The sequence below is a fragment of the Mustela nigripes genome, chromosome 2 (assembly GCF_022355385.1).
Source record: "Mustela nigripes isolate SB6536 chromosome 2, MUSNIG.SB6536, whole genome shotgun sequence".
Classification (NCBI taxonomy): Eukaryota; Metazoa; Chordata; class Mammalia; order Carnivora; family Mustelidae; genus Mustela; species Mustela nigripes.
In genome coordinates this window covers 159,012,945-159,027,356 of record NC_081558.1, presented here as the reverse complement: position 1 = coordinate 159,027,356, position 14,412 = coordinate 159,012,945, and the positions used below count along the sequence as shown (strand labels likewise).

At 38.3% G+C, this 14,412-nt stretch overlaps 1 protein-coding gene across 3 annotated transcripts in view; it reads right to left on the bottom strand.

The window, feature by feature from the left end:
* Positions 1-14,412, bottom strand: part of CCDC191 (coiled-coil domain containing 191) — a 90,928-nt gene that overhangs the window by 59,555 nt on the left and 16,961 nt on the right. For all 3 annotated transcript variants that reach the window (XM_059391938.1, XM_059391935.1, XM_059391937.1), the window contains exons 5-7: positions 13,446-13,624; positions 11,537-11,760; positions 8,282-8,435 (exon numbers count right to left, since the gene is read on the bottom strand). In XM_059391938.1, the coding sequence (XP_059247921.1) occupies positions 8,282-8,435; positions 11,537-11,760; positions 13,446-13,624 (557 nt within the window). The remainder of the gene's footprint in view (positions 1-8,281; positions 8,436-11,536; positions 11,761-13,445; positions 13,625-14,412) is intronic.

Genomic DNA, 14,412 nt, shown 5'->3' with positions numbered 1-14,412 from the left:
AGAGTAAAACTGAAATTAAGAGGGGAAAATTTGAGTTCATAAATGCTATAGTCAATGTATTTCTTTAAAACAGTTATGTTTGGATTTTGAAAGGGAAATGATCAGTTTTAAAGGCCTGTAATTCAGTTTTACTACATAGAAGGTGGTAACAGCAAAGTGACAGACTCACAGCAACTGCTTTCTTGAAATCAATTGATTGTTTTTTTTCCTGTCTATTCAAAAGGGCAATCCCATTAAAATTTAAATGAAAAAATACAAGTATGAACCAAGAATAGCCACTTAGTTATTCTTGACTCATAGCAAACGTTATTCAGGCAAACGGAGGTCTCATAAATGTGGCTAGAGGAAAATATTTGGGAAAGGAGAATATTCTCAGTCCTGTCTTCTCTGGAAGATGCCAGCACTCTGCTTTTATTTAGAAGGGATGAGAAGTGGCATACTTCCATAGTCATGAGCTATTTATTCCTTCTATTACCTCTCCCCCCAGCTGAGTCCCTGCTGTTCCCAGGCCTGCTTCTCCTCTTCAGTACTGCACTCTGGAGCGACAACTCTGCTCTATCCTTTTGCTCTCTGAAAAAAGAATTATTATTTAATAGCATAGTCGGGTTGGAAGAGGAATATACTGTTTAATACATTCTAATTAATAAGTTTTGTTTCAGAATTCAATGTTTTAACTAGCTGGACGACTAGGCTGACCTCCCTCCCTTTCTTACCCAGTTCCTTTATTTCTGCCCCATGTTGTATTTCTGATAGATTTTCAAATAGAGTCATGGATTTTAACTTTAACATAGTAGTGGTGAAAATTAAGGTTTTCTACAGGTAAGTAAAATTCTGAAAATCATGGTGGGAAGAACTGTTCCTAAATACATTATCTCTAATAATTTATAAAATAAAATACTATAAAGTGAAATTTTGAAAGTTTTTAAGGGAAATGCTCTTCTCCTCTCAAAATCTTCCACAAGACACCATTTGATCGTTAAGGATTCCACTCAAGAAAAGAAATGACAGCTCGCCCTGCTAAATTTATTACCTGCACTGGAGTTGCCCTCCTTTTGTTGGCAAGAAAAGCTCTTCCCTGAAGTGTAATCACACTGCTGTCACGGAGAGTGATTGACGTTAGGTGGAACAGCAATTTGCTATCTAATCTTCATTGTAATTCTAACCCTGTCACTAGAGATGCTTGTTCTGATTAATGAAGTGGGTAACTCATCAAAATTCCTCAGCTATTTCCCTTTTGTCAGAAAGCTCAGTGATAATTGCATCAAAATTCTCAGTCATGAAAAAATAAACAATGCATTGTAAAGAGGACAAAAATGTCAACAAGTTTACAATTTATTTCTGCTGAACAGAACTAACTATGGTGCAACCAGTGGTCGAGGGGAGTTGGCCAACACTTGCCTCCACGTCAGGAAGAAAGCTACGCGCCCCCTAGGACCCTGCCTGGTGACTCCTTGCTGCTCCCTGGCCCAAAGGAATAGGGGGTCTATAGCTACGTAAATGTAACTTTTTTCCTTTTGGGGACCACTACAGCTAGGCAAAAGCCTCACGGAACCTCTGCAGTCCCTGGGGGTTGGAGAGAGGAGGATCCCACTGGGGCAAAATGAATGCCCTTCAGAAGGAGTATCCTGTGACCAACCCTACTCCTGATTTTCATAATTATGCCCCAAAGAAAAGCGAGGAAACTGTAGTGCCCCTACCCCAAAGCATAAACACTCCTGTAACTAATTACATTAGGGAAAAATACATTCAGTTCTCTTCACACAGTGCTAAGACCTAGACAATGTCTGGTTCCACGGAAAAGCCCAGAGGCCCAAACTCTGACAACCAAATCTGTGAGAAAAGCTAACACTGGTTACAGAAAGAAAGCTACTTTTGTTATATCCCAGAAGATGTAAAGCTCTTTTAACTTCGGTATTTAAATTTTTTTTCTCCTTCCTTTTTTAAACTTAAAACAAAAACAAAAACAAAAAACACCCTTATTATAGAAATTGAACAAACATACCCAAAAGTAGAACAGAAGAATAAACTCCTCATTCAGCTTTAAAGATTAACAACATTTTGCTGATCTTATTTTCTCTTTCCTTCATCCACTTTTTTTTTTCTGGAATATTTACAAATAAAGCCCATACATCAGACATTCTGTCACTTCACTCATTAAATGTGTGCGTATGTACTGCCAACAGAAGGACATTTTGTAAATTCTTCTTAATTTCTGCTAAGAACTTCAATCAATAATATTGCTTTTATTAATCTAGTTCTTTTTCACTTCAGAAATAATACAATTTCAGAAAGCAATTGCTTAATCGTACTGTGCAGTAAATTTTTTTTTTTTAAGATTTTTACTTATTTATTTGAGAGTGAGAGTGAGAGAGAGAGAGAGCATGAGAGGGGAGGTCAGAGGGACAAGGAGACTCCCCATGGAGCTGGGAGCCTGATGCGGGACTCGATCCCAGGATTCCGGGATCATGACCTGAGCCAAAGGCAGTCGCTTAACCAACTGAGCCACCCAGGCACCCCCCGTGCAGTAAATTATTAACGAGCAAAACTCTCTGGGATCTTTCAAAGAATGATCACGATACAACCTATAACCTGACTAGTCATTAGCACAGTCCTCCTTCCTCAACGTAGCTTAGACCGGTTTTCAGGGAGGGCATATCTGCTGCTTCCCATGACCTCTCTCCTTTCTTCCTTTTTTCTTCTAGACTTCCTTCCCCCTCTACCAACACCCAGTCCCTGCCCATTCTCCCCCACTCCCAGCCACACACACTCGACCTAAGCCAAGAGTACAGCTCACCTCAGAATATATGAGAAAAATGTTAGGTTCACCTCCAGGGTAGTCTGACAGTAAAACAATATGATGTTATTTGTTTCTACCCATGTGGTTTTCACCTGAAATGTTAGGAGAATGTTTAGGAGAAAAGATATTTTATACTGTAAAATTTTATGGAATGGGTTCCATTTATGCCAAAGGCTCTTTTCTCATTTTTTAAAAAGCAGAATTTAATCAGTAGTTTTCTCAAAAGACAAAAATATTACTTATACATGAATTGGAACCTCTGGCTCAAACACGGCTCCATGGCATTTTGAAAAGAAACATACCAACACGATGTTTCGGTAAAGTGGCCCTCACTGTCCCTTCTGGGAGAATGCAAAACATGAGTGACTCACAGGGTGAGGGTAAGACAGAATAGAACAGCAGAATAAACCACCTCCTTACTAATGCTGATAAAATTTTACTTGGAAATTTCCCAGAGTTAGCTGTATGAAGTAATATTTACTGTTTCATACTACACTCGCTCTTTGGCAGTAAGCTTAGAGGGGAGAGTTATAAGAATCCCAATGTCCTTCACGTGTGCCCGACATTTCTTTCTCTGCAGTTTTATTTGCAAAGAGGCTTTTCCCTCATTTCCTTCCTTAGACAGAGAGAGGATGGTTGCTATGTTTCCACTCAGAAATGGCTTTACTTCAGTGGCATGTAGGCAGCCCCGAGAGAGCGAAGATCTTTGGGGATGAATCGTGCTATATAAATCGAGGTGCTTAACTACAATTTTCATCATCTTTTCAGAAAAATCCAGGCTTCTTTTCCATGTATCTTCATGTTCCCCTGGTTTAGTTGGGGCGGGGGGGCGTGGTGGTTTAGAAGGTGCTATGCCTTAAGCAATGATTCCTTTGGGTCACTATTAATCTTACTAACAGAGAAACCCAACCATAAGCAACCAAAAACCTTCCCCCACAGAATTAAGATTTAAGTTAGTATCAATCCATCTTCAACTTTCACAAGCAGCAAGAGATCACAGACTTTCTCATCTTCCTAAGAAAACATAAAATGTATTTTGGAACAGGGTGAGAATTAAGAGGGCCATATCCCAAATAGTATAAGAGTTTCATAGTTAATCCCTTGTTGTTTCTGCTAATTAGCAATGACATGAGGATTGCTGCATTTCCCCGAGAGATTTCACTGCAAGATCAAAGAGAAAATAGGATGGAAAATCGAAGTAGAAAGTGTCTATACAAAAAGAGATGTTTTTGATAAAACAAAGAGACCAGGCAATGGAATATGTGGGGAAGACACATGGACACCGCTGCACCTGAACTTCCGGTTGGATGAGAGGGCCAGCTCTGTTTCTCTCACAAGTCTCCTATTGAATGACTGGGCCCACACATGATGCTAAGAGATTGTTTGTGGGAACAAATACAACCCACAGTTAAAGCACAGGGAATTACAAGAATTAAAGGAGCTTGAACTGGAACTCCTCCTAGAAACAGATTCTTTAAAGTCTTCCTACAAATACTCTATATAGCTTGCTGTTGGGTTTGTGCCAGTGAACCATTCTGAGGGTGCTGACAAGAGTTTCCTGTTATCTAGCCACTCACTGCAAGCCGGCTAGGCATTCTCCCCCTTTTCATCCTGTGGTCGTATTGAGGCTGCTGAGTGTCCACGTTTCATTACCCAAGGGCAGCTTTAGGCTCCTTTAGAACCAGGTGAGGAGATGTGGACTGGGGCCAAGGTAATGAGCCCAAGGGGCCTGCTAATCCGTGGCATTTACCAGAGGACTGTCCTGTCTCCAGCCAAGTCTACGTAAAAGCCTGAGGAGTCTGGCAGGTGGATTTTCCCTGTGTCTCAGTTACACTCACATACACGGGGGAAATAAAAATTACAGGTTCACTAGCCATATAGCAAATGAATAACATAATCACACTGAATCAGAAGGGGAAGACCAGAACTAACTTAAGTAATAATATTCTGGTTGAATATGACATGAACATGAAAATGAAAATAATGTACAAATATTGTACTCTAGTTAGTAAATTTATTTACATAGCAGTACGGGTCAGCAATTCTGAAACTACTTTTATAGTGCATCAGGATTAAATAAGTAAATTTATTTTGGATAATGGGCACCAGGTTTCTCACTGCCAGAGAAAGGAATTATAAAGAAGCAAGGGGGAACAGGTACACTGAAACGTGTGGTGCTGGATTAGGGCTAAAGGCATCATTATGAACTCATGATTATTTTAATAAACATACAGATAGTTATAGAAAGAAGTTATAAATAAGGAAGAGGGAAGGATACGATGACCCCTGTGTTACTGTACTGGAATTCAAGACACCAGTATGACTCACAGATTTTAATATGTATATAGATAGACAAACAGAGAAATACATATAATGTCTATATATCTGGGTTAGTATACACACATTTCCCAGCTCTGTTTGCTCAGTAGTGACACCCCAGTAGCAGTAACTCATACATGAATATGTAAGTCATAGCACTGTTCATATTTGGGTTTCTAAATACTATTCTCCAATAAAGAAACTAGAGTTTCATGTACAAGTGGTTGATTCCACAGCTAGAACAGGGAAACTACAAGATGGGCCTGGAATGTCCTACAGTGCCAAAAAGAAAGTGCTCAAAAAAGGACAGAAGAATTTTGAAAGAAAAAGAAGTCAACCTAAAAGATTTCCCAATGGCCAAAGGTAGAACAATCTGAGTAATAGAGTAAACAATGATAGTAATAGATTACCCACAGAATAAAATAAATATCCATGAGCCCATACTGATAAAAGATACAACTGAATGAAGGAAAAAATAAGTGGGGAGAAAGGACAGGTTTTCTTTCTAGAAACATTTCAATTAATAAATGGAGAAGAAATGAGGGAAATACAGTATCATCATTAGACAAATACATTAATGTTACAGGCAAGATCTACCAATGGATGCTAAAATTAACAAGTCAAAATTTAAGGAGAAACAGGGTATTTGCATAGTTTTACAATATCTCCTCTAAGACATTCCAAAGGAGATATGGTAACTTTACAGTACAGGAGCACCTGGGTGGCTCAGTTGGTTAAGCCTCTGACTATTAGTTTCAGCGCAGGTCATGATTTCAGGGTTGTGAGATCAGGCTCTGCACTGGGCATGGAGCCTGCTTGAGATTCTCTGTCTCCCTCTCTCCCTTGCCCCACTCACGCTTGCTCATGCTCAATCTCTCTCAAAAAATTAAAAAAATAAAAAAATAAAAAATAAAAATTAAAGATACTTTACAGTACAGAAACCCAGCATACAAACATTGTGTACCCCCAATATGATCCTGAGAAGCCACAGCATCACTTCTTGTAGGAATCTTGCCCAAAATGCAAAATCTCAAACTAAGCAGTAGAAAATATCAGAAAACCCATATTGAGAGACATTCTACAAAATACCTGATCAGTACCTTTAAAAAATGTCAAGGTTGCAAAAGACAAGGAAAGACTGAGGAGCTGTCATAAAGCTGGAAGAGGCAAAGGAGACATGACAGCTATATGAAAGAGAATTATGGACTGAGTTCTAGCTATATACTCCTAGGCATTCTCTAATGCAGAATCACGGGCTGAGTCCTGGAATAGAAAAAGGATAGAGTGGAAAAACTGGTGATATTCTATTAAGTTTAGCTAATGATGTTTAATGTTATTGTACCAAGGTTAATTTTCTAGTTTTGATAATTATGCTACACTTGTATAAGGTGTTAGCATTGGGGAAAGCTGCATGAAGGGAATTCAGGTATTCTGTGTCTTGTTTTTGCAATTTTTCTGTATGTCTAAAATTATTTCAAAATAAGAACTTAACAACAATATAGTGTAGGTTTAGATCAAGCAGAATCTGTGAGGACTGGAGATAATTTACTCATAATCACATTTTTAAGTTATACTGGTTGGTCTTTTTAAAACTGAGTAATCTGTTTTAGGTAGACCATTAATTTTGTAAAACTCTTTACAAGTGTCTAAAATTCATAGCTAGCCACTTATATCTAAAACATGTATTATTTCTTCCTGTACAGTGAACTTCACTGAAATTTAAAAATTAAGTTTCTAGAAAACACATGTCTTATTCATCGCTCATTGGTTGGATAATGTATCATGGCACGTTTCCTCACTTCTTCTCTAGATGGCCCCCTGAGTACTATCTCCTTTCCTATTTTCCTTCAGAAATCTAAACTGTTATTGTAGAACACATCAATTCTGTCTTGTGAAGGATACAACATCTGAGTCCTTGCCAATCTTTCTCAAAATGTTAATCCCAACTCTTAACATTTCCTCCTGCTACTCTTCCCTCACTAATCCTAAAGCCAAAATTCTGACCAAAGCTCTTGTTGTTCTATATCTCAATAATTGCTCATCAGGACGCTGGGATCATGACCTGAGCCGAAGGCAGCTGCTTAACCAACTGAGCCACCCAGGCGTCCCTCTCTCTCTCTTTTTTAAGATTTGAGAGAGAGAGAGTGAGCACAAGGGAGAGGGAGAAGCAGGCTCCCCGCTGAGCAGGAAGCCTGATGCGGGACTCCATTCCAGCACCCTGAGATCATGACCTGAGACAAAGGCAGATGCTTAACTGACTGAGCCTCCTAGGCACCTCATGTCTCTCTCTTTTTCAATCATTTAGATTATGCTTTTGCTCATATCCCAGTTATCAATATTATATTCAAATTCCTGTTATTGATTTCCAGGACTTCCGTGGGTCTGTCCTATATTTATCAAGCTCCCTCAATACATTCTTGACATTGTCTTTTTTCTTGTTAAATCTGTGCACTCCTGCATTCACTTCACTAACTTTCACTGAATTTCAGGAAAGCCTAAGGCTCTGGGTGGGTGTTGTAAGAAATATAAAATATCCATATTTATCTTTTCTCATCCAACCTTCTCATTTTACAAACATTCCAACTAATCCCTTTCACCTGAAATGTTATAAGTCCTAAATGCACACTGCTGTCAATCCCACTTCACTGAGAGAAACTTCTGCTTAGATGGCCTGGAAAGGAAGCCCATCTGTCAATAAAAAGTAACCTTTTTTTTTTTTTTTTTTACAAAAAGTGAAAGTAAAAGGAGAAAAGAGTAATAAAAATGCAGACCATAAAAAGGAGAAGTGTATCCTTGCAGAAGGCAAGTGACTTTTCTGAATAATTCTGAATAATCCAGAAGACTGTGGAAGCCAAGCTTTCAAAACCTACCAGAGATCTACATTAGTAGTTACATGCTATTGAAGAGTAATTTAGGAAGCCACCCTAAATCACACCTGATTTCCCAAGATTACACAGAGTATCTATAAGAATAGCCCCCAGACAGGGGAATGGAGCACTGTCCCATGCCTTTGGCCAGCTGGGCAGCACAGAACCAACAGTGTGGGCAATTTGGTATTTGTGATGAGGCTCCGTTGGGCTTTAGTGAGACACTGGCCCATCTCTGATGGAGCCCTCTGTCATTTATGTCACAGAACGCTGAAAAAAGAGAGGTTATAATTCCCACCTGATGATTTTCCTTGAAAGTCTGGATTAATAACTCCCTCAGTTTCTTCTTTCTTTCTTTTGACATTTTTTCTTCATCCAGAAGAATATAATCATTTTGAAACATGCCTTTTTTGGCATTTTTTGGAGAATTTTCTTCTTGCTTTTTCCTCTCTCTGTTAACAATTTAAAAAACACATGTATGAACAACAGACTTAATGATGGGTAATTACTACCTACTATGGTGGAATGAACACTGAATTTTCCATCAGAAGACAGATTTTTATTTTATTTTTTTTTATTTATTTGTCAGAGAGAGAGAGCGAGAGCGAGAGAGCAGGCACAGGCAGACAGAGTGGCAGGCAGAGGCAGAGGGAGAAGCAGGCTCCCCGCCGAGCAAGGAGCCTGATATGGGACTCGATCCCAGGACGCTGGGATCATGACCCATGCCGAAGGCAGCCGCTCAACCGACTGAGCCACCCAGGCGTCCCCAGAAGACAGATTTTTAGATCTGGTTCTAAAACTACATTGTAGGGAGGTTTTTTTTTTTTTTTTTTTAGCCTTAGTTTATTCCTTTATAAAATGAAGATTAAATGAAATAAGAATCTGTTATACTCTGAAAAGTAGAAAACCCTATAAATATTTTAGTGAAGTATTTTTACTGAGTTTATCATTGAGGGATACTTTGATCAAAATTTGAGAGTTAACAACATGTAGACATAAGTTCTCTCTTTTTTTTCAAGGGAGGGACAAAAAAAAGGACTCTCAGGTTAAAAAAAGGGATGAGATTTTTACCCCAAGCCTTTTTACAAAGTTTCTAAGGAGAAAAATAATAAAAGAATCAGGTATTCTTGTGTAAGGAGAGAGTGGAATTTGTATTCATTCTAACATAGCTGAAAAGAGAAAAAACAGAAATTAATAACAATAAGGAAAAAGCCTTCAGGCAAGTGACAGGAATTGCTCTGTAACTTTGTTGCTCATTTCTCTGGTCATCCTCTATCTTACCCACATATCCTTTCTCAACCAGGTCATCCCTCTTCTACACGCCAATTCAAGCAAGCTCACGGTAAGTCACTGCCTTTTTCTTGGAGTGTACTAAAGTATATGTACATGTATGTGTGGAAGGCCTATATACTACCAACAATACAGTAAAAACAGTAGCTAGTCAGAAATTGGTATTCATGGGCTCTGGCCACAAACCAGCTGTGAAAACTCACACAAATCTGTCTTTCTGAATTCTACCTTCAACTTACAGAAACTCAAGTTGGGAGGGATGCCAGAATACTCTATATTCTCATCGACATGGAGCACACAATGTTGTATCTTATTATTGGTGATGTTAACCATCACTTGGTTAAGGGGACCTCTCCAGTATAAAGTTGCCATTTTCCCCTTAATTAATAAATTAATAATTAATAAATCTCTTAGAGGAGATATTTTGAAACTATGCAATGAAGCAGATTTAGGGTAGCTCACAGATAAATTAAAAAGCTCTATTGATAATAAAATTTTATTGACTCTATCCAAATGCCATAACAATGTTATATTAGACAGCTATAGGCAGATCCCAGTGGCCATTTAAAGAAATACAGTTCTAATACCATGGATCTGATTTTCTAAAATAACATTAAAATTTCTATCTGTTATGAAAGGGACAGGTGCCCACTGTGAAAAACTGGAGATATAAAAGCCATAAATATGTCCAGAAAAAAAAAAACAAAACCAGACAATATGTCAGTACTGTCTCACTGTATAACCATTTTCATTAATTTCTCCAGTATTTATTAATGTCCATTATGAATAACATTATATTATCTTTGTGCACAAATCTTTGTCTGGATTTCTGATCATTTTCTTAGGGGTCTTTTCCTAAGAGGAATTTCCAGGTCAACCAGTAACACCAACTTTATGGCTCCTGTTGTTTATTGCCAAATTGCCTTCTGGAACGTTTAAATCAGCTCCTCTGCTAGCACTATCGCATGTTATCTGAATCACTGTAACCATGAATAAGATTTTAACTTTTAAAAGAAATGAGTGGTCATGAGCATCTGTCGAGTGCCCGCTATGAACAGAGCATCCCGCTACCATCAAATGTTACTTGTTTTCACGATATATTTTAGGTCAGCCTAGATTTTTCAGGGTTTAAAAGCAATCTGAAAAGTAAGGTCGACCTTAGCAAGAATTCACTAAAACACCGGTGATTGCTTTCTGAAAGGAATGGCGTCTGGAGGAGGCCTGAGCCCGGCACTTGAAAGAGCGGAGCACTCTGTCCACTGCCGAGCTGTTTTAAATTGGGTAGAATCAGAGCAATCAGGACCACAGGGGTAAAAGCTGTGTAGGCTGATGGGGGCGGGAGGAATTATCTAATAGGTCTTTCTGGCCTCTGAGTTTGAGTATTCAGTCCCTTCAGGCACGTTGCTCCAAGGCATTTTGCAGTTCATGCATCAGTGCTGTTTCTCAGAATAAATACACTAGTTATTTCATTTAGAAGCTCATTTTCTGCATGCGGATACACAACAGTACTACATCCTGTGAGGACTACTTTGATTTTCCTCTTATGTCAGATATTCTTGTTCTTTATCAGTGGTTGGGAGGCAATGATGAGTCTGTATGATTATCAGAAGATAAGACACTCAAACCCTTCACAAAGGTGTCTGCACAATTAGCAGACAACTTTAACACTGTTCAGGTAACCAAAGAAATGCAAACTAACCAATATAATACCTATTAAAAGTGCAAAAATAGTGATAGTACTCCGGGTACTAAGAAGTGTGTGGTAAACCGGCCCACTGCCAGCAACAGTGTAAATAAGGACAACCCATTGGGAAAGCCATCTGGCAATGTTTCAAGAGTCTTCAAAGGCCCATACCATTTAACTCGGTAATTACATGCCAAAGGGTGTAAAAAACTCTGTGCTTAAGGAAACCCACTGCATTATTATATGGTGAAAAACCTGAAATAGTTGAAATGCTTATCGGATGGGGGGAAGGTCATTACATAAATTACAGTCTAGGAACTCAATGGAACTGAGACCTCAGGACTCTGGGCCATGTGTTAATTAAAACAAGCAAAATAAATGAACTTTATGGTTGCAATTAAATATGTAAAGGGATCAAGACCCAGAAGAATTAGAAAAATGTAAACAATTTGTTAAGATTGTGGAATCGTGGGTGATTTCTTCTTTGTATTTTGTTACCACAATGTCCATATTTTTAACTTCCAAAATGACTGCTTAGACAAAAAAACCCCTCCACACTGCTCACCACGGTTGGCTTACATTTTCCATGCTTCTTCCACAGTGCGTCTCCTCTCAATTATCTCCCTCCGCAGCTTTACCATCTCCCTTTGAATCTCCTCCTCCTCTTTCTTGGCCTCCAGAGCCTTCTTTTTCTTCTCTTCCTGCACCAAATACTGAGCCTCTAAGAAGACCGATTTTTTCAGGGTCTTCTCCATTCTCTGGCGCTCTAGTTCCTTCTCACGTCTCATGCGGTTTTCTTTTACCTTAAAAAGACAATACAGTGAGGGTGAAACGCAGCCTTTCAAATAGAAAAAGATAAAACAAAAGCTTAGAATACATTTTCAAGTTCATGATATGCCCAGTTTGAAACATTCTGGTCCAGGAGCCCACTGTTCATTGGAAGAATATGAAAAACTCATTTTTTACCTGGGTAGGGGCCAATAAAAGGGTCTACATGAAGTCAGGTGAGAGACTCCCAGAACTCTTGACAATGATTTGCACCAAGTAAATATTGAAAATCTACAGGTCAGATGCCAAGCTCTGGATTCTTACTTAGTAATGATATCCTACCCCTAAAATTTTCTAAGGTATATACTACTGCTGTTTATGGAGGCCCTGTGGGCATGCTGATTATTAATTTAAGAAAGAATACAGGTATTTTGGGGAGACTACATTGTGAAAGATACAATAGTGATGGGCGCCTGGGTGGATCAGTGGGTTAAGCCTCTGCCTTTGGCTCAGGTCATGATCGCAGGGTCCTGGGATGGAGTCCTGAGTTGGGCTCTCCGCTCAGCGGGGAGCCTGCTTCCTCCTCCTCTCTCTCTCTGCCTGCTTCTCTGCCTACTTGTGATCTCTGTCTGTCAAATAAATAAATAAGATCTTTAAAAAAAAAAAAAAAGATACAACAGTGATTTACTGCTATGAGGAACGCAACACTATTCACTATTGTTATTTAAATGTATTAATGATCCTGGCTCATATTTGGAAATCAAAACCATGACTTTCACAGATATTTGTGAATAAGCACAATTTTTCAAACCTATTAATTTTCCAGAGCCCTTTCTAGCTATGAATTAAGGAGTGCTCCTTTACCTCCCTCTTCACTGAACTTTACCCTTACTTCTCTCCACTTATGTTAAGACTTGTAGATATTGGCAATCTCTTGTTGAACCTTCTCTCCTCCCTTTTATCATAAACCTGAACTAGAACCATACTTCTAACCCTTTTTCTAACATCCTCAGGGCTGATTAGGCACACCCTAATAGTTTAAAGCAACCAGAAATTCAGGGTTATAAAAAAACAAGATACAATGTATAGACATTCATTCTAGTTCAGTCTTAGTTCTGGACATGTGGAAAAGACTTGGTCATTCTGATTTCCTGAAGATCCCCTATGAAGAGTTGAGACACATCTTTTTCCTATAACCCACTATTTATTCCCTTTGAAGAGAAGAAAGTTCCCATATGCCCTTCTAATTCAAAACAGCTGAACTAGATTTAATTCAGATCTGTCCTCCCTTTCAAATTATAATCACAAAATGAGTGAATTTTTCAGTTGTCTGGAAAAGAATTATCATTATAACATTCACTAGAATATTCATGATATTAATATTTTCATGCCACAGTTCAAAAATCAAATTCAAGCAAAACCAATCTACATATTTATAATAGATAGTACCATATACAAACTAATAAAGTTTAGTTCACCACTCCATTGTTCGAAATCAGTTATTCTTTTTTTTGGTTTTCTTAAATAAATTGTTTCCTGTCCTCAGTTTATGAGCATTATTTTTCTTCTGAAGTTCTATTTTATTTTTATTCTTTCTAACCAAACCACAGATGGCACACTCTTTTTCATAATAAAGCCTAAGTCTTTATTTAAGCTTATTAAATGTGCTACACAAAGATTGCTTCCTGTTACCCATTTTAATTTTGTTTTTCCCTCCCACCTGCTTATGTCTCATCTCCATGGTAAGACGAGGATCCTTCTGCTGCTGCTTGTCTTGGTTTCCATTCATTCCAAGATCTTCCAACATTCCAGAATCCACCACTTTTTTATGGAGCAGATGGTCTATAAATTTTTGAACGGTGGTACTTTCCTCTTCTTCCTCCAAATAGCCACACAACTCTGGGGGAGACAGAGCAACAACAAAAAAAGGGAAAATTTAAAAAAAAAATTTAGTACAATTTCCATATTTATATAATCCTGGTACAATAAAAATACGAAGCTGTGAGTGTACAATAAATAGTAACTGATAATGCCAATTGGATGAGCACAGCCCTCAGCAATTAACTACCTTCAAATGAGAGGAAAAAAATTCCACTCATGAGGAATTACCCTCACCCAAGTCACAAAATACTCCTTCACTGCCAAATGTAAAAGACACTACTTCAGTCTAAACATCCTTGAAGACTCCATTGTTTTTTTTAAATGGCTTTATTGAGGTATAACTGACATACAATACACTGTAAATATTTAAAGTCTACCATAAGTTTTGACATATACACCTACCAGTTAAATCATGCCTATAATCAAGATAAAGAACGTGTCTGTCAGCTCCAAAAGGGTTCTCATGCTGATTTGCAATCTCCTCCTCCCACTCCTCCCCATGTTCTCGGTCTTATCCCAGGCAACCACAGACCTGCTTTCCTCTCACGATAAATTAATTTACATTTTCTAGAATTTCTTATCAATTAAACCATACACAATGTACTCTCTTTTTGGTCAGGCTTCTTTTACTCAGCGTAATTATCTCTGAGATTCATCATGTTGTTGTATCAACAGTTTATCACTTTTTCTTGCTGATTAGTATTCCACTGTATGGGTATACCATCATTTGCTCATTCATTCATGGATAAACATTTGGGCTGTTTCCAGATTTTGGCTATGACAAAGTTGTTATAAACATTTGTGTA